This window comes from Apostichopus japonicus, chromosome 17 (genome assembly GCF_037975245.1).
Source record: "Apostichopus japonicus isolate 1M-3 chromosome 17, ASM3797524v1, whole genome shotgun sequence".
NCBI classification, from domain to species: Eukaryota; Metazoa; Echinodermata; class Holothuroidea; order Aspidochirotida; family Stichopodidae; genus Apostichopus; species Apostichopus japonicus.
In genome coordinates, this window is record NC_092577.1 from 4,376,379 (window position 1) to 4,402,751 (window position 26,373).

The 26,373-nt window shown below is 38.3% G+C and overlaps 1 protein-coding gene, 2 long non-coding RNA genes and 1 pseudogene across 6 annotated transcripts; 2 read left to right on the forward strand and 2 right to left on the reverse strand.

Moving 5' to 3' along the window:
* Positions 1–388: 388 nt before the first annotated feature.
* LOC139984333 (uncharacterized) lies at positions 389–5,324 on the reverse strand. Of its 2 annotated transcripts, XR_011799038.1 has the most exons (5): positions 4,982–5,324; positions 4,101–4,205; positions 1,935–2,117; positions 1,334–1,564; positions 389–1,052 (listed from the first exon to the last, which is right to left on the reverse strand). XR_011799038.1 is itself a non-coding variant. In XM_071998213.1 (4 exons), exons 1-4 carry the CDS (start codon positions 2,621–2,623, stop codon positions 768–770), a joined length of 789 nt encoding a protein of 262 aa, XP_071854314.1. In that variant the 5' UTR covers positions 2,624–3,325; the 3' UTR covers positions 390–767. The 2 variants fall into 2 exon arrangements, 1 of the variants encoding a protein (XP_071854314.1); XM_071998213.1 differs by lacking the exons at positions 4,101–4,205; positions 4,982–5,324 and adding an exon at positions 2,534–3,325 and having other exon boundaries at positions 390–1,052.
* On the forward strand, positions 2,396–16,309 carry LOC139984341 (uncharacterized). 3 transcript variants are annotated; one of them, XR_011799044.1, is made up of 3 exons: positions 2,396–2,561; positions 15,357–15,555; positions 15,973–16,308. It is a non-coding gene; the product is annotated as an uncharacterized lncRNA (long non-coding RNA). The 3 variants fall into 3 exon arrangements; XR_011799043.1 differs by lacking the exon at positions 2,396–2,561 and adding an exon at positions 5,419–5,555; XR_011799046.1 differs by lacking the exon at positions 2,396–2,561 and adding an exon at positions 5,732–6,297 and having other exon boundaries at positions 15,267–15,555; positions 15,973–16,309.
* On the forward strand, positions 8,400–12,215 carry LOC139984298 (uncharacterized; annotated as a pseudogene).
* Positions 16,310–20,786: 4,477 nt separating the features above from the next.
* Positions 20,787–24,939, reverse strand: LOC139984340 (uncharacterized). Its single transcript, XR_011799042.1, has 3 exons — positions 24,533–24,939; positions 23,506–23,704; positions 20,787–23,067 (listed from the first exon to the last, which is right to left on the reverse strand). It is a non-coding gene; the product is annotated as an uncharacterized lncRNA (long non-coding RNA).
* Positions 24,940–26,373: the final 1,434 nt, after the last annotated feature.

The following is a 26,373-nucleotide window of genomic DNA, read 5'->3' on the forward strand; positions in this document are numbered from 1 at the left end:
ACAATTTTAATCCCAAATGAACTTTGACCCATTCCATAAAAGTAGGCATCATTATCAGCGATGTAGACTTTTCCTTGCCAGCCTAATGGTATATTTTGTAACAAAATAGCACAGAAAGCAAAAAACTCAATGCAGTTTATAAATACTGTTCATATATTTCACATACATAGAACGGCTGGGCATGCATATGTGAGAAAAAAATTATGAAAGACCAAAAATACTATATTGTAGTACTACATGTAATGAAAGGCCAATGCAACTTCCAACAACAAATTGATAAGAATTCTTAGAAAAAAAAGAAACACGTAATTCAAAAGAGCAAGGTAACAAATGGTAAAGTATGTTTAAGAAGAAACAGAAGTTTCCATGGAATGTGTCTTCGTAGAGTCAAGGTGAAATCTGCAGCTGTGTAGGATACTAAGTACTGATAAAAGTTCTTAATTTAGGTTTTTGTGTGTAGACATTTATATGATTTTTGTTATATTAACCTATGGAGATGGTCATCTTAGAAAAATAAACTACTGTTTGAAAGAAGTGAAGGGTGGGTGAGTGAAGCAGTGAAAAACTGTTTTGGATTAAAGTCTTTTCAGTAAATAGAAAATATGTGATATAAAAATAAAGATGATTTTGGAATGACAGTTTTTGATGGCATAACAAATGAACGATAAAGAAGTGAAAAAATAGTCTGATTAATGGCAAGTATAAAAACATATATGTAAATAAATAGAAAAATGTGAAGAAGAAAAATTGAATACCGGCAAGAATAGCTAACAAAGATAAATGAAAACATTAAAGCAATCTACCTGGAATGTACCCAACATAGTTATCATGTGGTCAGGAAAAGTGGACCTGATCCGCCAGACAACACAACTGGGAACTGCTCTCCTATTTCTGTTGCCAAGGCGACCATAATGCCACAGTACAAATTGTCTGTATGCAGCATGTCTATTGGCTTTGTTGGGCTCTTCTCCTCTGTTACCGCCACAGATGGCTCTTCTTAGTTCTCGGGCGACACCAAGGACCAAAGGGTCAATCACCACAGTATCAATTTCCTGGAAAATATGACATTGAAGTTGTAGAAAGTTATGTCCAATTATTAAAACACCCATTATAGTCTTTCAGTTCTTGTCACTGACGCCATATGCTATAAACTTCTTAAACTGATTGCTGAAAATAACACTTTAGTCACGGAAGGTTATGTCATAACAACATATTTTGTTATCTTGAGTTGTAAAAGAAATTTAATTTGTCTATGCTGTCATCACTGAGCACTATTGCTAGCCACAAAGCAAATTTTGGGTTCCAGATAAAACATTAAGAAAACAGTACTGACCGGTCTAAGAGAGAGACAGTTGTCACCTGTCCCTAGACAGCACACCCGTTCCTCTACTGTTGGCATTTCTCTGCACCTCTCACAAGTGCACCAGCCAGGTGAGTCTGGGATTGTCATACGCTGTGGGTGCTGCTGACGTTCCCATATATCAAAAAAGAGAGCAGGGTAGCTGTTCATCAACTGCAGAACGAGCTCTCGCAGCTGTTCAGAGTCCACTCTGTGTATCATTTCCTGAAAGAGGCCACAAACGTTATGTTGCATTTCAAATGTAATACCCAAAATAACCTTATGACAAAAACTGTAAGCTTATGTTTTTTTATGTTCCTATCCTCTCTCAACCACCTCTCCCACTCCTTCCATGATAAATTATCAGTGACAATTTTACAGTCATGGGCATTTGTCATATTGGTTCACATAGAAAGATGCTCATAACTCGAAAAGTAAATTTCATAGAAGTTAAGAAATAGTATTGGTACCCTTTCCACACCAAACTATTTTTTTTACACACCCAGAGACTCCCGTGTTTGAGTACATGTTCTTGAGAGGATTTGTAATGAAAGCAAAGAAACATAGTAAATGAGAATATAGCCACTTTATGTGCCCTGATATTTTCTGTCCTCTCCTGCTGTTGATTAGCAACTTGCTGTCTTGCTGCAGCTGCTGTCAACCGTGGCATACCTGCACCTCTTCCACCACGGCCCCTTCCTCCACGGCCTGTACCCCTCCTTCCCCTTCTCCCAGATGTCCTCCTTGATGGTGTTTCTGGTGAATCACCTAAGGACTGCTACATTATGACAGAAGAAATAAGATAGTTATTTACTTTCCAACTGATAGTGTTTGTTTTTCTTTTAGAGATAACCTTTGGAGCATATTTGCTTATGATCCATCATAATTCATGGGTCAAACTGACATTCCTGAAGCCTAGCTAACATTAAATCTAACTACTCACTGCACTAGACGACATTCATTTTAACTAAGCAAATATTCGCAAACGTCACTACACTACGTTAAGTTCGTCGTGATATGGGTTTGTTGTTAGGCCTAAAGTTACCCTAACATCGGTACAGTACAGTAGTTTGGTCACACATGTGTATAGGCATAGTCTAGTGTATACCGCGATCTAGCGATCGCGGAAAACGGAGAGTACATCTACAAAGATGAAGAATTTTCCGACAGTGTTGGTAAATGATAGGAACTTACATTGGTATTTCTTGTTTCCATGCTAAGGGTGAGCAAATTTCTTCTTGCGAAATTCTTCTTTTGCAGTAGCGAATATCTGCACACTGTCATGCGAGATGGACAAGCCTGGTAACGATGTAGATGTATAGGCTGAAGTAACGTTATGTAGCCTGCCTACACTATCTGTCGCTTCGCGATGCCTTGCAATCAGCTGATCATTGTTTTATTATTTACCACGTTATGCAATAACGTTCATCGTGTTTGAATATTCATATATAGGCTGGGTTTACTGAGATCCTAACGGAAAAGACCTTCGAGAAAAACAACGTTGAAAGTTCTAAATTTTGCGACTTTTATTCCACGATTTGAAGTTAGAGTTGAATAAATAAGCTTATTATGTATGTCGTTATGGCATGGTGGGGTCAATGAGGTTGAGAAAATCATGGGAAAATGACGCAAAATGCTGCTTTAAGAGAACTGACTGTCGTACGCTAACTGGCTTCAAAATGGCGGCTTTACATATCTCCTTTAGATTACATAGTTCTTGTGATTTTTTCTTGTTTTCTGCTCTCTACGGAATTGATCATGAACTTCGAGGAATCAGCCAGCGAACTGCGGACGAATATCTCTTATAGCGAATCGTAGTATGCATCCTATACCGGTCGCCATATCCGTGGTCGTAAGCGTGTAGTCAGCTGTAACTTACCTATAGGCACACCGGCCGAGGTCTATACAGTCATTGACCGCAGTTTTGGGTGATAGGTATAAACAAAATCATGGTACCCTACATTGTAGCCTTCGCTCTTTTGCCCCTTGTTCTATCATGGTTCTATCGACTTCAAGTGACCAGTACCTACGAATATCTGGACATGAGATTCGGTAAGGCTGTCTGTCATGTATGGAACGCGAAAAGGACCACAACATATGATGATGTTAACGATGATCTAATTTTATACGTTCATGTACTAAAAAACTTACGATCTCAGATGGATAGGGCAACCCCTCCCCTTAGACTCCTCCCCTTAGACCCCTCCCCCAAACCGATCATCAGCAAAATTGAGTGTTACCCCCTCCCCGGCCGCTCCCCGTACAATTTAAATTTATAACAGAGGATACAGTAACGTCTTTATGGTTTAATGGAAAGTTATATCAATACAGGCGTTAATTGAAGTGAAATTCCTTGACTTTTTGTGTCCCCCTCATCCATCCCCTCCTCCATGCACCCCTTCTCAACCCACCGCCCCCCCCCCCAACACACCACGATGGCTGGCTATGCATCGTGACGGTGCCGTGGCGCAACTGTAATAGTAGTAGTAGTAAGTTGAGTCTCGTCTAATACGACTGTGCCGCAACTGTTGTGGCGGTTAATTTATTTGAATTTTCCAAAAGACGCCGTTCTTGATCTACATGAAAGGATGAGGGTTTTATTAGTTTGCCTGGTCCAATTTGTCCAAAAACAAATTGTGGGCCTATTTTCTTCGAATCAAAAATATAGAGATAGATAAAAGTTTTTGATTGCGTCTTCATCAAGCAAGAACGATTTGACAAGCAACACTTATATATATGTTCTGTTCATGTGTGTACTTACGACAATCAGTTTCGTCTTCTCCCGAGGGACAGTCCCACTTGTAATCGCATACGTAATCAGTTGCAATAATTACGTCATCAAAACATGAGAATTGCGCATGTGCAACTGTATAGAAAAAAGCGAAAGGACAATTCATAGATGAAACTAAATATTTTTTTCATTGAAGTTGAATGGAACTTCATTACACACGTCATCCGTGGGTTGGGAAATATGTTGTAAGTATGTGGTTATAACTGACTACATCAAATAAACCACTGCTTACTAAAACTGTGATAATTTCAATAAAGACCTGCTCGCAACCGGTATCAGCATGTTTCATGAGGTTCGTGTAGTATGTTTCGAAAATTCGGGCAGGGTTTCAAAATTCTTTTCTGCCCCCCCCCCCCCTCCCCCATTGCGACGGTCCTGTAGTATGCCTAATATGGTAAAACAGCTCTACTGATCGGCAAAATAAATAGACAAGATGTTCATTACATAGCTTGTTCGCTCTGGCCGATTATTTAGGCAGGCAAGTTAGCAAGTAATACTTGGTGATTCTGGTCAACAAACATTACACATTGACGTATTTTACCGGTACTTTACATGATATGTCACAGTCGCGGAGTTTCGAATCTTTTATGTTATATATAGCAACCTTGTGACCAACATTGGGAGAGCCTGTACGCTAGATGATATCTATGCCCTGAACAATATTTGCCACTCATCTGTCTACTTTATTGAGACCCATTTCAGATTAATGTAGACCTAAAATTAATGTAACACTGGGGTTTGCCTATATGAGGATAATGTAGGTGGTAACAGCCTAACGTGGAGTATTACCAAGAAGTGGGGTCTACCAATTACCTTATTGTAGCAAACAAACAAAATACGTAAGTACTTACCGATGTAGCAGAATAATCCCCAAGTTATCAACACCAGTAGAGAGTAAGTGCAGTATACCATTCCTCCAGGCATTTATAAATACACAGTGTGTAAACATTAGTTAGTCACGAATGGCAAAAATCTAGTCACAGTGACTAGAGTTAGCTAGTTATTACCAATTCGTTAGTAGCAGACCAATTTGCATGGTCGTTCGACTAACATAAATTAGTCACATAAATTTGTATGAAATTTTTTGACACTCACTAAGCATGTCATGTATGTAAGCGTGACGAGAATGTTCTAGTCTTCTGTTTGTTTACTTTCTATAACCTTCAGCTTTGACCAATGACGTCATTATTTTTATCCAATCATCGTACGGTGTAGAATACCGTGTGCTCAGCTGATCAGAGATCAAAAACTCAGACGACGGCCGGCCGGCGATTACATATATACTGTATGCACGTACGTGGTACGTCGTACGTCGTACTTGTGGCCATTGCCTAACTGCAGATAGAACAGGGCTATCAACAAAATGAGAAGATTCTTAATCATTTAGCAAACTGTCAGAAACAGTTTCAAAATGTCGTCAGTTACGTAAGTTCAATCAAAACTGAAATTCTGATAAATAATAATTGACACAATTGACATAATGTTCAAGGAAGGTTTGAATATCCGCGATATGTTTGGCTGGAAAGTATGGGTAAAATTATAACGTTAGGCCTCAGTAAACAAAACTGTTGCTAACGCTAGGACGAAGCTAGGCTAGGAGTTTAGTCTACCTGGTGTAGCCCAAATGCGCTCGTAGATGTATAGTACTATAGTAGCAGTAATACACACTTCTATGACATATTTTATATAAATGTGTATTATTAGCTAGTATACTAGGCCTATATTTTTAGTATAATGTTAAGAGCGCCTGTGGTGTAGGCTAGCATACGTCAAGTTTCTAGACACTTCGTCGACCACCAACCCCGTCTGCATTTCGTGCACTCTGAACTGAAGATCTTCGGAGTGGGACTTACCTTCTGCTCTTGTAGGCTAAAGTACATGGTACTCATATTTTAGGAAATTTTTGCTAAACTTGGAAGAACCTGGTGTTTAACTAAGGACAAAAACTCAGTTTCAATGCATGAAATACCCATAATGTTGTTAGCTTAGGCCTAGGCCTCAGGTTCATAGTGGCGCTATGTTAGTATCCTACTTCCTACTCCTAGACCAAGTCTACAGCAGCTGTAGCAATGTTGTAGGGTTCTGTATCCTAAGTGGAGTGGCTGCTGAGTGCTAATACCCTGGACAGAGAATGTTTTGAGTCTTATTTAGCAAATATTCCACAAAGGTAGCGCTGCCGCACGCACAAGCGTATTTTTTTCCGGATTCGCGTAACTGTACCGCCCAGCGCCCGCTGGGAATTAGTTTTTTAAAAAAATCATTATTTGTCGAACTTACCATTAAATGTTATATTTTTGGTTTTAAAATCATAAGAACACATTTACCCAACGTCAAATAAAAGTACCTTTGCAAACGGCCTCGAAATCTTTGGGAAATTCGTGAATGAAAATTTGCCCCCCACTGTGACCAGCTTGTAGAGTTGTATACAGCGATATGAATTTTGGTCACAACTTCCGGGTTGCCATTTTTTCTTCGTTCAATCGGCGGCAGGCAAAGACTAAATCCCACCCCCAACATCTATACGTCATTTGAAAGAGAATGGAATTGTCTTTCAAAAGTGGTATTGGCCAAAATAGGGTCCTATGTTATATATATTTTTTAAACATATTAAACTTTCATTTGTTGCTTATAGTAGGGTAATAATAAGAATTTAACTAGCCATATATGATATTTTATTGCTTTTATTTGCTTTATTTGATACTTAAATGATTTTCTTTCTTAAAACAACACTGAGCTGCCGCCCCTACTTTTAGTAGAAAGGTCCGTTTTTGATGATTAAGCCCCGCCTCTAAGTCTGGCTTGTAGCAGATTGGCTATGACTCACAGCAGCTACCTGATAGATATACGAAAATGGCTACCCTCGCGACCAGCCGGAAATTTCGCGCAATTTTCTGTGCTGTTGCTAGGTACGCGGTAGTGTGTTGGAATTGCAAGCTAATTACGTATACACATTGTTTTACTGCTAAATGCTACGTTCGCAAGTAACTGCTCTCACGTAAAACAATTTCGAAGAAAATTCATCGCTAACTACATTTCAAGAGCTACCAGTGACATTGTTCGGAAAGGGTAAGTAATTTATAACCGAACGATGGCAAACGTAAGTTTTTGTGAAGAGGTAGGTATATCTTTTGAGAGTGTGAAAGCAGCTCTGTCAGATGACGCTGAGGAAGGGCCTAGGCCTAGCTCTGAGTCTGACTCAGTGTTAAATGTCAGACTGCCTAGCACTCGACTTTCAAATGGTGTAGTGTTTGAATTGTGGAATATGGTAGGAATGTGTAAATGTGCTAATCAAGTAAGATCTTTCATTAAAGTTGTAAGCAATTTTTTTGATTCAAGTGTTTTAAATTGTAAAGAAAGATCTGTTCTTTCCAAAGTGTTGCAAGTTGTAAAAACAAGACGTGCTTTGTCAAAGCTGAAAAGCAAAGATAAGTTGTGTAATTTCTTGCGCCAAGTGTCTCTAAGTCTTATCTTTAAGCCGGATAGCGAATCAGCTCCCACCGTCGAATCTGCTCCCATCGTCGAATCTACTCCCACCGTCGAATCCACTCCCACTGTCGTAGAACAGCTCACAAGACTGCAACAACATCACATGCAGCTTCAGAGGGACTTTGAAGACCTGAAAGAGAAAACCTCATCGCAGAGTAGTGTACTGGAAGAGGTTCTTGCTGAGCGTGAGCTACTACAGGAAAGAGTGAAGCAGCTGGAAAGGGATGTCGCCATCGAACGTCGTATCGCAAAGGATAGCCAGACACGGAGGACTCAACTGGACAAAGGAAGCTCTAAGAACATCGCGAGACGGGAACAACGGAAGACAGAGAAGATAGTACGACTGAAGCAGCAGCTGAAAGGCAAGGACGTGGAGTTGAAACAACAGAGCAAGAAGCACACCAGCACCATCGTGGAAAAGAGTTACCAATTGCAGCGAGCCAAGAAACAGGTAAGGTATTACAAGAAAAAAGCCGCCGCCTCTACCAGCCAACAAAAGTTCGAGGATGTGAGTGAACGACTCAACTACAGAGAAGAACAGATGGAGCAGCTACAGGAGCGTTTAGACGATATCCTCGACTAAGAATGCGGCAAGGTAAATACTATAGTGAAAGGTAAGTACAGGGATAGTATTAGGAGTGTTTACCAGCACTTGATGTGCCTGAATGTTGGAAGCAATAATTGTGAAGACATTGTGCGCACAGTGCTGAAGGGCATTGTAGGCCTTGGTGTAGAGAGATTGCCTAAGGCCACCTTTGCCAAGGAAATGGTTTTTGAGGCTAGGGCCATGGCCCAACTTCAGTTCTGCGATGCAGTTCTTGAAGATGACAATCTTACTCTACAGTGATGGCACAACTAAGTTTTGGCCATCATTATGGGTCCTACGATGTCAGTTTTGGTGAAGGTAAGGTATTCACTCTTGGAGTGCGAGAGACAGCTGATGGTACAGCTGTCACAACTTTAAGAGTATTGGAAGAGATTGTACAAGATCTAGTCGATCTTGGTGGGCAGGACAAGGTTAGGCTCGACTTGGGTTGTTTCTTGACAAAAATCAAGAATGTCATGAGTGATAGACACTCCGTCCAGGAAAAGTTCAATAACTTCTTGTTGATTTCAGAGGGAAGGTTCTGCCAGCCGTAAGGGGTGACTGGGACAGTTTGTCATTGACACAGAGAGGGAAAGCCAAAGAACTCAATGAGTTTTTCTGTGGCATGCACTTTGTTGTTGGTCTTGCTGAACAAGCATCGTCAACAATGAAGGTTTGGGAGCAGATGATTTTTGGTGAGGAGAAAGTAGGTGCCCTAGCTGTGACCGGCTTTGCGGGGAAGGATGAAGGTGGGACTGAACGGCTTGTTCGCACTGTGTGCAAAGGCGTTCAGGACCGTGGTTGTGAGAAGAGTGGCAAAGCAGCACAGTTTAGGGCCTTTCTATCTGCAGAGTTTGGTGTCAATGACGTCCCATTAGCCCCTTTTAAAGGAAATAGGTTTAATATCCTATTTCACAATGGAGCTGGTGTGTATCACTTGTATAAGCATCTCTTGGTTTTCTTCAATAGGCACAAGTCAGAGAACAAATTGATGCTGGCTGTTGCTGCGGATCTTGAAGTTCCGCAGTACATAGCTGGTGTCAAATCTTTGGGTATTATCGACAAAGTCATCACTGGACCACTCTGGCGGGCAATGGAGAAAGAAAAGCACGTGCTAGCGATGAACGAACGTTACGACAGGCTTCTTGAGTGCCTCGCGAAATGGAGCAAAGACTCCACAGACTTACTAACTGGCAGCGACATCCTCTACTCTGATGTTCCTCTGAAGAAGAACTCTGTGTACGACAGCCTGATGAAGCCCTGTGAGCTCGACGGAATGGTCAAACAGCTGCTGGAAATGCTCTGTTCATCTTTCAAAATGCTCAGTGAGAGAATGCTATCTGAGCATTTGAAAGGTGGCAAGTATTCCAGGGTGTCTGCTGACCAGCACAGAGAAATGCAGAGTGTGCCAACAACAAACACTACAGTGGAACGCGACTTTGGTATGCTAGATCGCCTCATGAGGGAAAAACCAAGTGCCTCGTGCATAGCGCTGGAAGCCATGATCATGTACAAGAGGAACAAAACATCAGAATGGTCTGCTTCCCTGGAAGATTCGCAACGTTCATTGTTCTTGAAGCTAGCACAGAAGTCCAAGGCCCAACAAAAGAAAGCATACGCGGACCGACTAGCCACCATCAAAGCTGCAAGAGAACAGAAAGAGCTTGGTAAGAAGGCAGCAATCTTGAAGAAGGCAGACCAAGATCGTGCCAGAAAGCTTCTCCTGGGAAAGGAAATCAAGTCTGTTGGTGGTTTAGCGGAGTCCGCGAGCGAGCTTGACCAGAGACTCAGCGAACTGAAATCGGTAAAAGGTAAGTCTAAGTATCTGCAGACACAGCTGAAGTATCGAAGGTTTGTACTTGGTGCCCGGAACGAAGGTGGTGTTCTAAACGTGTCAGCTGGCGGAAAGCCAAAAACAGTTGAGCAGTTGAAGATCTCTCTGCTTGGGGTAATTGTCTGTGACAACGAAGAATTAGAAGCAGCATCAACCAGTTTTCAAAACAGGGCTATTGGTTTGGCTCCGGTTGATGCTGTGGAAGCCTTCAAAAGCAGATTACAACCCCCACCAGCAAAGAAAACGCGATTGACTTCAGGCAGTAACATCAAATTGCCTGAGGAGCTTGTTGGCAAACGGATTGAACACCACACCGAGGAAGAGGGGAAAGTGGACTGGTACAAAGGTACAGTTGTGGGCGCGAAAGGTGCCAAGTACTTCGTTCGATACGATGGGTTCCCTCGAGTGTACTCATACAAAGCGAAGGAGATTGAGGAGGACATTCAGGCTGGAGATTTACAGGTTCTTATACTTTTCCCAGGTGAGATTTTAAATAAGAAAATTTTGCATTTGTGGTTAGTAGATGACGAAGAGGTCTGGTGTGAAGGTGTCATTGTTAGTTTTTCTAAGGATGAAGGCAATGATACCTTGTTCGAAATTACTTATGTGAGCGAGGACCCTGAGGATGAGGGTGAAGATGAAGTGTTTGAATGTGCGTTGCTTCAAGACTACCTGAAGCATGAAGTTCGTTTCATATAGTCACCTCGTTTTTTCTCTCTATTTCAGGTTGTGAAGATGGCACCAACAACCATCCAGATATGGGGACACTCTTTTGTAAGGAGGCTAGGGGAGGCAGTTTCAGCCAAAAAATTGGGATTCAAAGATTGTTTGGGTTTACAAGGGGATACAAAAATCAATATCCATGGTGTAGGTGGTCTGAAACTGCCAAGGATGTGGGGGGGGCAGCTAAAAAAGTGGTGGGGGGCTGCATCCGGATGCCATCATTTTAGACATAGGATCCAATGATTTGTGTGATCCGGCCATCGTCCCAAAAGTACTGGCTCAAAGAATTTTTGAATTTTGTCGGTTTTTAATGCGTCACTACAATGTGAAAATGGTTTGTGTAATGCAAACTATCCATAGGCAAATTATTCCAAAATGTGTCCCGGACTACAATAATAGGGTAGAAGAATTGAACTCCTCATTCGAGGCTATCTGTTGTAGTGACGACAGAATATTTTCATGGAGCCAAGGTGGCCGAAAAGGGATTGCTTCCAACCCTGATGTTATTAGATTTGATGGTGTCCATTTGAATGACTTAGGCACAAAACGATATTATAGGAACCTTCGAGGTGCAGCCATTCATATTATCAGAAGTTTGGGCTAAATTCTTTCAAATTTCCTCTACCTCCGTCAGAAGCCATCCATATTGCCAGCACAACCACCACAATGCAGTCTTTTCCTACCATGTCATCTCATATATCCATTCATGTCATATCTGTATTAAAGATGGACTCATTTTTGTGACATTTCATTTATAACCACTCCTATTTAAATTTATCCTGCAGCCCATTCAAGCAATAATTGATCCACTATCACATAGAAAAGTGCTATTGAATATGGGCAAAATGCTACTCAAATGCAAAAGATGTTTTGATACAATTTTCAGTAACTTATGAGAACCAAATTGCTACAGAAAATATGAAGTTCACTGAATTGGGTTCTGTGTCTTGTAATACAAAAAATGATATTGCAAATTCCATTTTACATGTAATCTGCATGTGCCATTCTCTTCCTGAATTTCAAGGTAAATGCATGTCTAATTCCTGATTCCATCTTTAATATAGACTGCTCACTTCTTTCAAAGCATACTTATCTGATATCCTAAAACTATATAGAATAAGGCCTATAGTTTTTATTCGGCAGTTATAACTCTAAGGTAGTCATTGTATTAGTGTTCAGGCAGCTTTTCCGAGCAAGGGCCAGGCTAAGTTTGTTTTGAATGCCTTACAGTGTATTTTTATTTAATTGTTTCTATTAGGCCTCGTAGTAATAGCCAGGTAAGCATTGCACTGGTGTTCAGGCAGCTTTTCCGAGCAAGGGCCAGGCTAAGTTTGTTTGTTTGCCTTATAGTGCATTTAAAAAAATATTAGGCCTTCATTTTAGTAATAGCCATTCAGAGATTGTACTGGTGTTCAGGCAGCTTTTCAGAGCATTGTTAGAATGCAGCATCATTATGAATTAACAGCTTGTTTGGTATTTTTCTATAACCCCCCCCCCCCAAAAAAAAATTAATATCTATCACATTTTATTTTCATTGGGGTACCTATAAATGAGGAGCCTGCAGTGTCACAAGTTTTATAAGATTATAAAAATTGTATAAAGTTCTACGTTTTATTTCTAAGGATATAGGTTATAAGAAGTAGTTTAGCTTTCTTTTGAACCTGCGATGATTGCCATCATAAATACAAGGAATTAAAAAGAAAATACCAAAATGGAGAGGAACTGGGGTGGCTATTAGGGGAGGAGGAGGCCACCCATCACTTCCAATTGTAATCTTCCTGTGCATTGTTTTTTCCAAGTCATAAATCCATAAAATCTTCATGTCAGAAAACTTGAGATGAAGAAACAGTTTGTTTTGATACTTGGAAGCAGACAGTTTTGATGGTAGTCAGAGCAATTTCAAAAGGGAAGTTTTTATCGATAGTTTGTTGCTTGCTCCGTTGTCATTACAGTGACTTAAGGTAAATTTATTAACAGTGCTATGTGTTACTAATATGTTAGATTATTAACACAGCCTTTAGTAAGTTGGGCATGACGGGTAATATAATTCAACAGCAGTGTCACAGTCATAGTGTATAAGGTTATAAGAAGTATGATTCGCTTTCTTTTGAACCTGCAATGATTGCCATCAAATATACAAAGAATTATAAAGAAAATACCAAAATGGAGAGGAACTGGGGTGGCTATTAGGGGAGGAGGAGGCCACCCATCACTTCCAATTGCAATCTTTCTGTACATTGTTTTTTCCAAGTCATAAATCCATCAAATCTTCATGTCAGAAAACTTGAGATGAAGAAACAGTTTGTTTTGATACTTTGAAGCAGACAGTTTTGATGGTAGTCACAGCAATTTCAAATGGGAAGTTTTTATCGATAGTTTGTTGCTTGCTCCGTTGTCATTACAGTGACTTAAGGTAAATTTATTAACAGTGCTATGTGTTACTAATATGTTAGATTATTAACACAGCCTTTAGTAGGTTGGTCATGACGGGTAATATAATTCAACAGCAGTGTCACAGTCATAGTGTATAAGGTTATAAGAAGTATGATTCGCTTTCTTTTGAACCTGCAATGATTGCCATCAAATATACAAAGAATTATAAAGAAAATACTAAAATGGAGAGGAACTGGGGTGGCTATTAGGGGAGGAGGAGGCCACCCATCACTTCCAATTGCAATCTTTCTGTACATTGTTTTTTCCAAGTCATAAATCCATCAAATCTTCATGTCAGAAAACTTGAGATGGAGAAACAGTTTGTTTTGATACTTTGAAGCAGACAAAGTTTTGATGGTATTCACGGCAATTTCAAGAGGAAGTTTTTATCGATAGTTTGTTGCTTGCTCCGTTGTCATAACAGTAAATTAGATTTATTATTCGAGCAATGTGTGACGTTAGTTTGTTAACGTATCTCATAGTCTGTTGGGCAATTAATTCTACAGCAGTGTCACAGTCACAAGCTTTATGTAGAGTTGTGAGTACATCTAGGCTATTGTGCATCATAGATAGTGCTGTCCTCGTCACTGGAATGCACCCAGTCGTCCTGGAACACCTATATAAAATGAGAAAGAATCATGCTCACAGGACTATTTTGTATTATATATCTAGCAAGCATTAAGTTGTAAAATGTAAGAAGTGATGTTTATAATAAATTGGAAATTCTAATGAAATTGTCGTACAATTTTTATTGTTGCACATATTGTCCTCGACACATGTAAAAATAACCAGCATTCATACCATACCTTACTATAGTAAAATGAGTTCTTTTGTTTGAATGACCATGAAAGGATTAAGAACATACCTTACTATAGTAAAATGAGTTCTTTTGTTTGAATGACCATGAAAGGATTAAGAACATTTTGATTTCTGCTGACCAGCCTGGTATGATAGTATATTTTCTGAGGAATGCAGATTCCCTTTACAAGAGCATATGTGAAGTCATATATGACAAGCAAGGAAAAGAACACATGACCATCCATCTTCATTCCCCACTGTGACTACCTGCCCCACACCTGTCACCCAACCCCATCCACTCTGAGCCCATCAAAATCCTGTGAATATAAAGGGTCACCCACCCTGTCATGAAAAATTATTGTAGATAACTTAATTTCTAGTAACTGTCCATCACCCCCCCCCCCCTAGAAGTTCAACCCTCCACTCAAAACCTTCCCCAAATAGTTTGAGGTAAAGACCCCATATAGAAATAATGTTTATACTTTAATACGATCGGGAAAGACCGTAAGGTGTATTTCAACAAGATCTACAGAGGAAAAAACTGTGAACCCCATGCACTACCGAGGCACGGCTTGACAGTACTGTGCCTTACGTTCAAAAATACCAATATAGCTCAATTGAAATACTTTTGCATGTGGAAAAAAATTCCATAGACTTTGTGTGTGAAGGCAAACTGCATATACAACTGGGCAAGGTTACGACAATAGTCAAACAGCTCTTCCTGTAGGACAAGATTGCCTTGTACGACGTTATTATTTTCATTGAGAGCTTTGCCAAAATGTCTAATTATTTTGTGGTAGTTATAGTAAAGATGCTTGTTTCTTGACGGATGTATTATCCCCATTAAATTAACGTTGTGTAAAATATTATGCTCCAACTGCGCATGTTCAAACTTTACTCCCTTCATCCACAGAAGATGGCCATTTCCGAAATGTGTGTTTAAGCTATCTTCATTGAAATAAACAGCCAATGCGCAAGTGCACTCAACCGCAAGACACGCGATATATATGAATATTCATAATGGTGTCGTGTGTCCGTGATTGATGTGTTTACAAATATAGTGTCATATTTCAGTATGTCAACGCGCAGTGAAGCGTACGGGGATTTGCAAATTCCCAGGGGATTTAGGGTCACATAAATCGTTATAAAATCATATCGGTAGGTTCTTTTTAAACAAAACGTTGGATTTGGGGTAAGAGAATTGTGTTCTTTCACATGGTTAATATTTTAAGCGTTTTTCCATCGTTTTATTTCACGTGCGATACTGCTAACAAAGGTATGCATTTTCTGCTCCTGCATATGTGCATCAAGGGGTTTTGAGCCTACTCAGCCTATCATTAATTTTCTGTTGTTTGTCTATTTGCAGAGAAAGTTGATGTGCCAAGTCCTCAGCATTCACAGCTATATACTTTGAATGGCTGTGGTATCAATGGACTCAACTGGTTAGATGAGGTAACAACAAATTCCAAACAACTCTGACAGCAGAAATAGATATCCTGATACTTCCATGGGAGATCTACTGTAGTAACTATAGGAACCAGTGCTTGCCACCCATGGAGATTAAGGTAATTTGACGAGCAACAAATTTGAATGTTTTATCACAAATTATGCCCCCTATCTATCTCTTGTCCCCTATACCTGTCTTTAATACAGTGTAACAACCTATGCATAAACCTTTAAATGGACTGGATATGTTATTGAGGTGAACTGTGTACCTAGATAGCATTTCAGTAAGCTTTCCTTTAGACTAAGTACATACTGTTATAGTTAGGCTGTGGTTTACAAATCCCATTGATCCAGTTTTGGCAAAGAACACCTTCAATTTTATTCTCTTATTCTGAGTAACTTAACAGTTGCACTGGAGTGACAGGCATCAGTTTAACATGTTCCAAACAGATCAGGAATACATTGGGATATGTCCTGTAGGTCAGTTTGGGAGGAATCAGCTTAGCTAAACAAAAGTAGTTTTCATCACATTTCAGAGCCAGAGACGAAAAAGCCCTCCCCGCTGACCCTTCTCTGGATGATGTTTCTGCAGTATGGCAAGCCAGACCAAGTGGACTGTGATCCGGATACCAATAAAACCTGCAAGAATCATAAATGCACCCAACTTGGTCAAGCTTATCAAAATTGGTGACTAGAAATGTTGCTGCAGACGTAGACCTGGTTAATGCTTACACAGTATTGCTCATATGTGTATTTACACACTGCACAGTGCATACTGAAATCTCCGAAAAGACATCTTTATGGACAAAAAATGATAATTGCAGAGAATTCTGTTGTGGTTTATATTGTAACGACTATAAAAAATATCATTTTGGTATGAAAAAAATTCATCTCTCAAGGTTGCATACTCCTATTAGAGTCTATATCCATTCCCTCGATTGCTCTCCTTCAGGAAAAGTGCCAAAAAGCAGCGGGAGAACATCTTTTTTTGACCTGTTATTAATCATAATTTAGTTTTTTGTGGCTTGCATGTTGAAGAGCATATATGGAAGTACATATGGTGGGTACATTGGGTCAATTGAGGCAGTTTTAGACCCCTTTAGGCTTCACAGGAGCAGCGTAGGAAAATTGTTTACCACTGAGTGAAGAGGTCTGTTTACAAGTGACAAAAACTTCCGGGTCGAATAACAAAATATCTACATGGTCATGATACAGAAAATTGTAAGAGCCTTGAAAGGCCAACTTGTCAGCTATCCGGTGATAGGTAGCATTCAGCTAGTGAAAACTTCTATCTAGACTTAGAGACCACATTACTTTTGTGATTTAGTGTGTAAGTCAATGGGACTTGTAATAGGCGTATGCTACCTTAAATATAAGGAACAATCTGTGATATACAGTGCGCATTATGCAATCAGTGAAATAACCACAGTACGTAAATACATAGAGAAGTTGTGGCGGAATGGTTAGGGCACTGAACACGTGATTCCATGATCGTGGGTTCATGTACCAACCTGGTCCATAAGTATGTATCTGTAATGAAGACACTTAATCTCAATTGCCTTTGTTTACCCAGGTGTATAGGGTACCCTGGGAGGTATACCATTTGCACCGCTTTATGGCTGCAATGATATGGGATGTCCCCTGGGGAACATGTAGATGTATCTCAGCATAGTGAGCATAATGTCTGATATGTGTTACCAAGGACCATAGATAGTGTTCCGTAAATACTGTGCTAATGTTGCAATATAAATGGCTAATTTACATTACATTTACAGAGTGCGGCTAGCACAAATGTTACATACTTAACCAAATGTCTTTAGGCCTTTGTTACTTTGCCAAAACTGTATGTCAAAAGTGAAAAAGGAAGGATATTTTTTTGTGTAATGCAAAGAGATAGTTCACTTGAGTATTCATCATTGATTTATAGAAAAACTGTGGTGAGTCATAAACCAAACTTATGACAAATAATTTCTCAGCAGAAATTGTAACATATACGTACACATAATACTGCACACCGGTTATATTAAATAATGTACACCGGTCATACTACTAGTATGCTATATATATTGCATGCCTAAGCCCCACATAAGTGTAGTGTATAAGATCATTGTTTGTGTACTTGCGCACACCTTGGGGATCAAGCAAAGTTCAGATTATCAGCAAATGATGTTCGATATATCGGGCAAGTCTTTAACATGGACTTCAGTGTACTTGGCAAAAATTACAATCATTACATTAAATGAGGTTAGTGTGATTGAATGTGGGGTTCTCATTTAAAATGTACCCCAAAAATTGACCTAAAAGGTAAGTTTCTACCATTCAAGACATAGCTTATAGTTTGTGAAAACTACTTCTAGAAATATTTTAACTACTTTGTTTTCTGTTCCACCCTAATGTTGCTTCAAGGATAATAACATATTCAACTTACATGTTCTGCATTAATATTGAACCATCACATCCATGGTCAGAAACTCATAATAATATCACTCCCAACTTCCTAATTCGAGATGATGATTATAAGGATATTTTCGGGCCCTTTTTAACAGCTAAGGTCATAAAGAGCTACTCAAGGCCTTTTTATACCATTTGATTTGACATGGGGTATTATTTTTATAAATAAATTTATAAATATGATATATTATTTTGTGTATATTAAATATATGTTATGTATATTTATATTTAAATATTAATTAAGATAATTTATTTAGCTAAACTTCTATTTTTGTATTTGAGCTGTGTACTTGCATTTTTTTCCCTTTTTCTGTCTTTCCACATCTCTTCCATGCTGCTATTTTGATGAAACTGATGGAGCCCATAATGATGCATGGTCAGTGGACAATGAGGGTCTTTAAGAAATTGTATAGGTATAGGTCATCAGGGGTTCTAATTGTTTGAAAACTGTTGAACACTTCCAACTTAATGGCTTAGGAGCATTTCAAAGTAATACCATAAGTATTCTCAAGATGTTTTGTCAGAAAAGATTTTGACAATTTTGTAAAAATAAGTTTTCTCAATTGTCCCATAAACATTTATTTTAGTTTTAACTGTTCTTTAACCTTTAGTGTTTGTTATTGTTCTTTATGAAATGACTTTTAAATGAAATGCTTATTTGTCACATTTTGCATTAATACTGAATGTTAATAAAAATTACCATGAAACTTACAATGTGTGTCACTATCTCATTTCTTAACTAAAAAGTACTTAATCTTAAACTAGTCTTGTGACTTAAATAAGTAGTCACAGTTGCAATGACTAATATTTTTGGTCACTGGACTAAGCTTTGGTCGATAGAGGCATCGTAGAAGGACTAATTTTAATTAGTCAGAAAACTCGATTTAATTAGTCACAAAACTAAGGTTATATAGTCAAATGACTAGAAGAAACTGGTCGATAGAGACATCGTTGTGACTAATTTTTTTTAGTCCTATTGACTAACTATTGTTTACAGTGCAGTGCTTCAAAATGGATAGGACAATTTACATGGCGAAATACACGCTAAACTATATAGGCCTATAGTCTTATATTTTAAACTATACAAACTGTGTTGACATAGTTCCAAGGACACAGGTTCACCAGAACCAGTCGAGTCATTTTCTATAGCTTTGTTGTCTACGCAGTGAACTAAATACTGAATGACTAACACATTTGGGCTGCGTAAGTACGTTCCCATAGCAACTCATCAAAATGGAAGACCTAATATATTAGGCTTATATTGTCAACGGGCCGCTATGTGTAAAGCATACCGCAAAGATACGTGTCAAGAAGTAATACATATATTATAAGATCGATGGGGCATAGGGGGCATAAATTGCAACCGGCGTATAGTGATCCAACTGGCGACAGTGGGTCTTTTGTAAGGCAGTGCGACTGTTTTGAATAGTGAAAACTTGGGTGACTGGGCTTGACAAGGTAACCATCAGTCAAGTTTTGTTCAACTACCTTATACCACTACTGTCCTTACGAACAGCTCCTATATATACCACCTTCTCCGATCATAGAAAAATGATATTCATACTGCTCGTACTGTCAGTACAAGTTGTTCGAAGCATGATATGAAAGTACAGTTTTAATCACAAGATTGTCACCCGAACTTGATGACAAAGCACATATTCAACGCATCGAGTCAAACGTTTTAAATGTTTTTTATATTTTTTTATGACATATCTATATTTACATGATATAGTTTTCTTTTTCTTTGAGAAAGAACCATAAAAAACAAGAGTCCCTGGAAAATTGACCTTATCATATAGTAATGAGATTGTATGATATACCTGATTTAGCAATAAAAAGGGATGAGTTCGGCAGACAGCGTATTTACTTGTTAGTTTATGTATGTATGTATTTTAGATCCTCCTACAAACAGGAACTCGCAAAGAAGCCATCATTGGCTTATCAAGCCCGCAAGCTGACTGAAGTCAATCTCTTACTTTCATATTTAACGTCCATGATTATGAATTGTCAACAACTGATCTTTAACTGGACGACATACATTAATCTTGCAGTGACTCGAACCGGGCCCTTATGATTGGAAGGCACCGGCGTTAACCACTGAGGTAACACTCCACAATGTTCATAATAAACGTGTGTTCATCATAAACGTGTTAACGTGTAAACGTATTATCATAAACGTGTTAAGTTGTAATCCATAAGCCCTTGCGGGTGTCTTCCACATGTAAGGTCGCTTAAGCGTCGTTAAAATAGCTGCTGATTATTATTTTTATTATCATTATTAGCTGTAGAATTTATCATGAATTGCAGAAAGAAGGCCACTTCTCATTTACGTATTATTACTTTCAATACACCGGTTACGTGTTTACATGTATTATACGCCTTTACAGTCTTAAGTTCATATTGATAAATTACTCCCCGATTGTTATAAAAATCAAATGTGTAAATACCATATTTTTACAAGTCAAAGTAAAATCAAGACTAATGGAGTATAGTAAAATGAAGGGGGGAGTTATTGACCGTGTGCCTATTGATCTGAGTGGTACGTCGATAGCACAACCTGACAAGTTTATAAAACAAAGTTTCCTGTATAACATGTCAGGAGAGTTAGCTCCTGTATGTAATTTCACCCGAACCGAATTGTACAGTTGCTTATAATAGCGTTTTCGACTTGAATATATTGCGCATTTATATGCATCTGTGTTATAACATGATAACACGTGTGATGCTAGAGGCACATTTTATTGCGGCCTGTGTTAAAAAATATATAAAAATATAAAAAAATAATAAGAAATAAAAAAATATTTTATATTATATAAAAATAAAAATAAAAAAAAATAAAAAAAATAAAAAAAATATACATATATATATAAAAAAATATACATATATATAATACCACTACACTGTAAACAATAGTTAGTCAATATGACTAAAAAAAATTAGTCACAACGATGTCTCTATCGACCAGTTTTTTCTAGTCATTTGACTATATAACATTAGTTTTGTGACTAATTAAATTGAGTTTTCTGACTAATTAAAATTAGTCCTACTACGATGCCTCTATCGACCAAAGCTTAGTCCAGTGACTAAAAATATTAGTCATTGCAACTGTGACTACTTATTTAGGTCACAAGACTAGTTTAAGATTAAGTACTGATTAGTTAAGAAATGAGATAGTGACACACATTGTAAGTTTCATGGTAATTTTTATTAACATTCAGTACTAATGCAAAATGTGACAAATAAACATTCCATTTAAAAGTCATCTCATAAAGAACAGTAACAAACACTAAAGGTTAAAGAACATTTAAAACTAAAATAAATATTTATGGGAAAATTGGGAAAACTTATTTTTACAAAATTGTCAAAATCTTTTCCCACAAAACATCTTGAGAATACTTATGGGATTACTTTGAAATGCTCCTAAGCCATTAAGTTGGCAGTGTTCAACAGTTTTCAAACAATTAGACCCCCTGATGACCTATACCTACAATTTCTTAAAGACCCTCATTGTCCACTGACCATGCATCATTATGGGCTCCATCAGTTTCATCAAAATAGCAGCATGGAAGAGATGTGGGCAGACAAAGGGAAAAATTGCGAGTACGCAGCTCAAATATAAAAATAGAAGTTTAGCCAAATAAATTATCTTAATTAATATTTAAATATACATAACATATATTTAATATACATAAAATAATATATCATATTTATAAATTTATTTATAAAAATAATACCCCATGTCAAATCAAATGGTATAAAAAGGCCTTGAGTAGCTCTATATGACCTTAGCTGTTAAAAAGGGCCAGAAAATATCCTTTTAATCTTCATCTCGAATTATGAACTTGGAAGTGATATTATTATCAGTTTCTGACCATGGATGTGATGGTACAATATTAATGCAGAACATGTAAGTTGAATATGTTATTATCCTTGACGCAACATTAGGGTGGAACAGAAAACAAAGTAGTTAAAACATTTCTAGAAGTACTTTATCACAAACTATAAGTTATGTCTTGAATGGTAGAAACAATGCTGAGCTACAGCTACATGTTCCCCAGGGGACATCCCATATCATTGCAGCCATGAAGCGGTGCAAATGCTATATTTTTGAATTACCTCACAGGGTACCCTATACACCTGAGTAAAGAGTGGCAATTGAGATTAAGTGTCTTCATTAAAGATACATACGTATCGACCAGGTTGGTACATGAACCTACGATCATGGAATCATGTGTTCAGTGCCCCAACCATTCCGCCACAACTTCTCTATGTCTTTATGTACTGTGGTTATTTCAGTGATTGCATAATGCGCACTATATATCACAGATTGTTCCTTATATGTAACTTAAGGTAGCATAAGCCCATTTATAGCCCCATTGACTTACACACTAAATCACAAAAGTAATGTGGTCTCTAAGTCTAGATAAAAGTTTTCACTAGCTAAATGCTACCTATCACTGGATAGCTGACAAGTTGGCCTTTCATGGCACTAACAATTTTCTGTATCATGACCATGTAGATTTTTTTGCTATTCGAGCCGGAAGTTTTCGTCACTTGTAAACAAACCTCTTCACTCAGAGGTAAACAATTTTCCTACGCTGCTCCTGGGAAGCCTAAAGGGGTCTAAAACTGCCTCAATTGACCCAATTTTCTCACCACATGTACATTCATGCTCTTCAACATGCAAGCCACAAAAAACTATATTATGATTGATAACAGGTCAAAAAAGATGTTCCCCGCTGCTTTTTGGCACTTTTCCTGAAGGAGAACAATCGAAGGGATGGATATAGACTCTAATAGGAGTATGCCAACTTAAGTGAGAGATTCATTTTTTTTCATACCAAAATGATACTTTTTATAGTCGTCACAATATAAATCACAACATATTTCAATGCAATTATCATTTTTGGTCCATAAAGATGTCTTTTCAGAGATTTCAGTATGCACTGTGCAGTGTGTAAATACACATATGAGCAATACTGTGTAAGCAGTAACCAGGTCTACGTCTGCAACAACATTTCCAGTCACCAATTTTGATAAACTTGACCAAGTTGGGTGCATTTATGATTCTTGCAGGTTTTATTGGTATCCGGATCACAGTCCACTTGGTCTGGCTTGCCATACCTGCAGCAACATCATACAGAGAAGGGTCAGCGGGGAGGGCTTTTTCGTCTCTGGCTCTGAAATGTGATGAAATTGAAAACTACTTTTGTTTAGCTCAGTTGATTCCTCCCAAACTGACCTACAGGACATACCCCAATGTATTCCTGAACTGTTTGGAACATGTTAAACTGATATTGCCTGTCACTTCAGTGCAACTGTTAAGTTACTTAGAATAAGAGAATTGAAGGTGTTCTTTGCCAAAACTGGATCATTGGGATTTGTAAACCACAGCCTAACTGTAACAGTATGTACAGTAGTCTAAAGGAAAGCTTACTGAAATGCTATCTAAATACACAGTTCACCTCAATAACATATCCAGTCCATTTAAAGGTTTATCCATAGGTTGTTACAATGTATTAAAGACAGGTGTAGGGGACAAGAGGTAGATAGGGGGCATAATTTGTGATAAAACATTCAAATTTGTTGCTCGTCAAAGAACAAGAACATCAAATTACCTTATTCTCCATGGGTGGCAAGCACTGGTTCCTATAGTTACTACAGTAGATCTCCCATGGAAGTATCAGGATATCTATTTCTGCTGTCAGAGTTGTTTGGAATTTGTTGTTACCTCATCTAACCAGTTGAGTCCATTGATACCACAACCATTCAAAGTATATAGCTGTGAATGCTCAGGACTTGGCACATCAACTTTCTCTGAAAATTGACAAACAACAGAAAATTAATGATAGGCTGAGTAGGCTCAAAACCCCTTGATGCACATATGCAGGAGCAGAAAATGCATACCTTTGTGGATTATTTGCTAAATAAGACTCAAAACATTCTCTGTCCAGGGTATTAGCACTCAGCAGCCACTCCACTTAGGATACAGAACCCTACAACATTGGGCTACAGCTGGTGTAGACTTGGTCTAGGAAGTAGGATACTAACATAGCGCCACTATGAACCTGAGGCCTAGGCCTAAGCTAACAACATTATGGGTATTTCATGCATTGAAACTGAGTTTTTGTTCTTAGTTAAACACCAGGTACTTCCAACTTTATCAAAAATATCCTAAAATATGAGTACCATGTACTTTGTACCATGTACTAGAGCAGAAGGTAAGTACCACTCCGAAGATCTTCAGTTCAGAGTGCACGAAATGCAGACCGGGTTGGTGGTCGACGAAGTGTCTAGAAACTTGACGTATGCTAGCCTACACCACAGGCGCTCGTAACATTATAGAAGATAGGCCTAGTATACTAGCTAATAATACACATTTATGTAAAATATGTCATATAAGTGTGTATTACTGCTTCTATAGTACTATACATCTACGAGCGCATGTGGGCTACACTAGGTAGACTAAACTCCTAGCCTAGCTTCGTTCTAGCGTTAGCCACAGTTTTGCTTGCTATGGCCTAACGTTATAATTTTACCCATACTTTCCAGCCAAACATATCGCGGATATTCAAACCTTCTTTGAACATTATCTCAATTGTGTCAATTATTATTTATTAGAATTTCAGTTGTGATTGAACTTACCTAACTGACCACATTTTGAAACTGCTTCTGACAATTTGTTAAATGATTAAGAATCTTCTTATTTTGTTGATGGCCCTGTTCTATCTGCAGTTAGGTAATGGCCGCAATGTACGACGTACGACGTACCACGTACGTGCATACAGTATACATGTAATCGCCGGCCGTCGTCTGAATTTTTTATCTCTGATCAGCTGAGCACACGGTATTCTACGGTACGATGATTGGATAAAAATAATGACGTCATTGGTCAAAGCTGAAGGTTATAGAAAGTAAACAAACAGAAGACTAGAACATTCTCGTCACGCTTACATACATGACATGCATAGTGAGTGTCAACAAAGTTCGTACAAATTTATGTGACTAATTTATGTTAGTCGAACGACCATGCCAATTGGTCTGCAACTAACGAATTGGTAATGACCAGCTAACTCTAGTCACTGTGACTAGATTTTTGCCATTCGTGACTAACTAATGTTTACAGTGTACGATTTACTGTATTGTATCTTTAAATATATATCTAGCTCTCGCATGCTCCCAAAACATAACACGTGTTAGTGTGTTATAACACCCTGGCATATAAATGCAACATCAGCTACACGTTAAGAACAAATATAAGCTCACACCTTTTCGGCTTGGGTGGTAATTCTGTCTTCATAAAGAGATTAGACTGTATAAATATCCTGGCACTGCGATGAATGGGCAGCATTTTACGGCGGAAATGTTAAAGTACCTTCGACACGCGTCACGGGAAAAAGACACGCATTTAAGTTATCGTAAGCACAGTCCTTGGATGTTTACGTCTTGCTTACGGTCACCTTAAACATCGGAAACCCGTACATTTTGGAACAACGCGTTTACGATGTGATTACGCATCCGTAAACATTGTAAACACGGAACAACAGATTTCCGTTACGTTTATGACAACTTACATATCGGAAGTTAATAATAACTTTCGTATTTATTAAAACTTATTTCTTCTCCACGTTTACGTTGACCTTAATCTCGCCACGAAGAAATTTACGACAGGATTACGATTATCTTACACATCGGAAACTCGTAGCATAGATACAACGCGTTTACAACAAACTTACGCCAAACTTAAGCATGACGTTAACGTTGATTGTTCCATGAAATAAAACACTGGACACAATTCTCATGTCAATCTTTCCGATAATGATATTACCCTGTGACTGCATCTCATGAACAAAATTTCAACATTTACGTTGGCTGAAACGAGTGCAGTTAAAAATTTACTGTATATTTACAATTAACTTACAAATACCCAAATACGTTCATTTCAGCGTTTACGTATTGATTACGAAATCCTTAAACGTCAAGTTTTCATGGACTTGTCATGCTTAATACTATTTATACGAAGATGACATTATACTGTGTTTGTTCGTATTAAACATATATGAATATTTTCGTTCACCTGAAACAGGAACAGTACGGCATGCTTAGGATATACACGTCGGAAATTCCGAAGCATGCACACCACGGGATTACAGCATGATTACACCAACTTACTCATTGCGTTTACGTTGAATGTATTCTCCACTGAATTCGGAATTTACGGGAAGATTACGATTCACTTACGCGTCGGAAATCCCAGAGCATACACATACCACGAGTGTCAGTACAGCATGATTACATCAACTTGCACACTTCGCTTACGTTGACTCAATAAAGATTCGGAATTTAAGAGATGATCAATATTAACTTAAACGTCGGAAATTTCAAAAAAATACACAGAACGTGATTACGGTATGATTACAACGCCCATATACGTCACATTTAAGTTGTACCCACGGGTATTTTTTACCGAGACAATCATCTGCCTA

What these genes read in the sequence shown, in the direction of transcription:
- LOC139984333 (XM_071998213.1), bottom strand. Translation starts at nt 2,623, where the DNA reads ATGACAGTGTGCAGATATTCGCTACTGCAAAAGAAGAATTTCGCAAGA. An exon ending in TGGAAACAAGAAATACCAAT is followed by an intron (nt 2,118 to 2,533) that starts GTAAGTTCCTAT and finishes GTCATAATGTAG; the next exon opens with CAGTCCTTAGGTGATTCACC. An exon ending in ACTGTCTCTCTCTTAGACCG is followed by an intron (nt 1,053 to 1,333) that starts GTCAGTACTGTT and finishes CATATTTTCCAG; the next exon opens with GAAATTGATACTGTGGTGAT.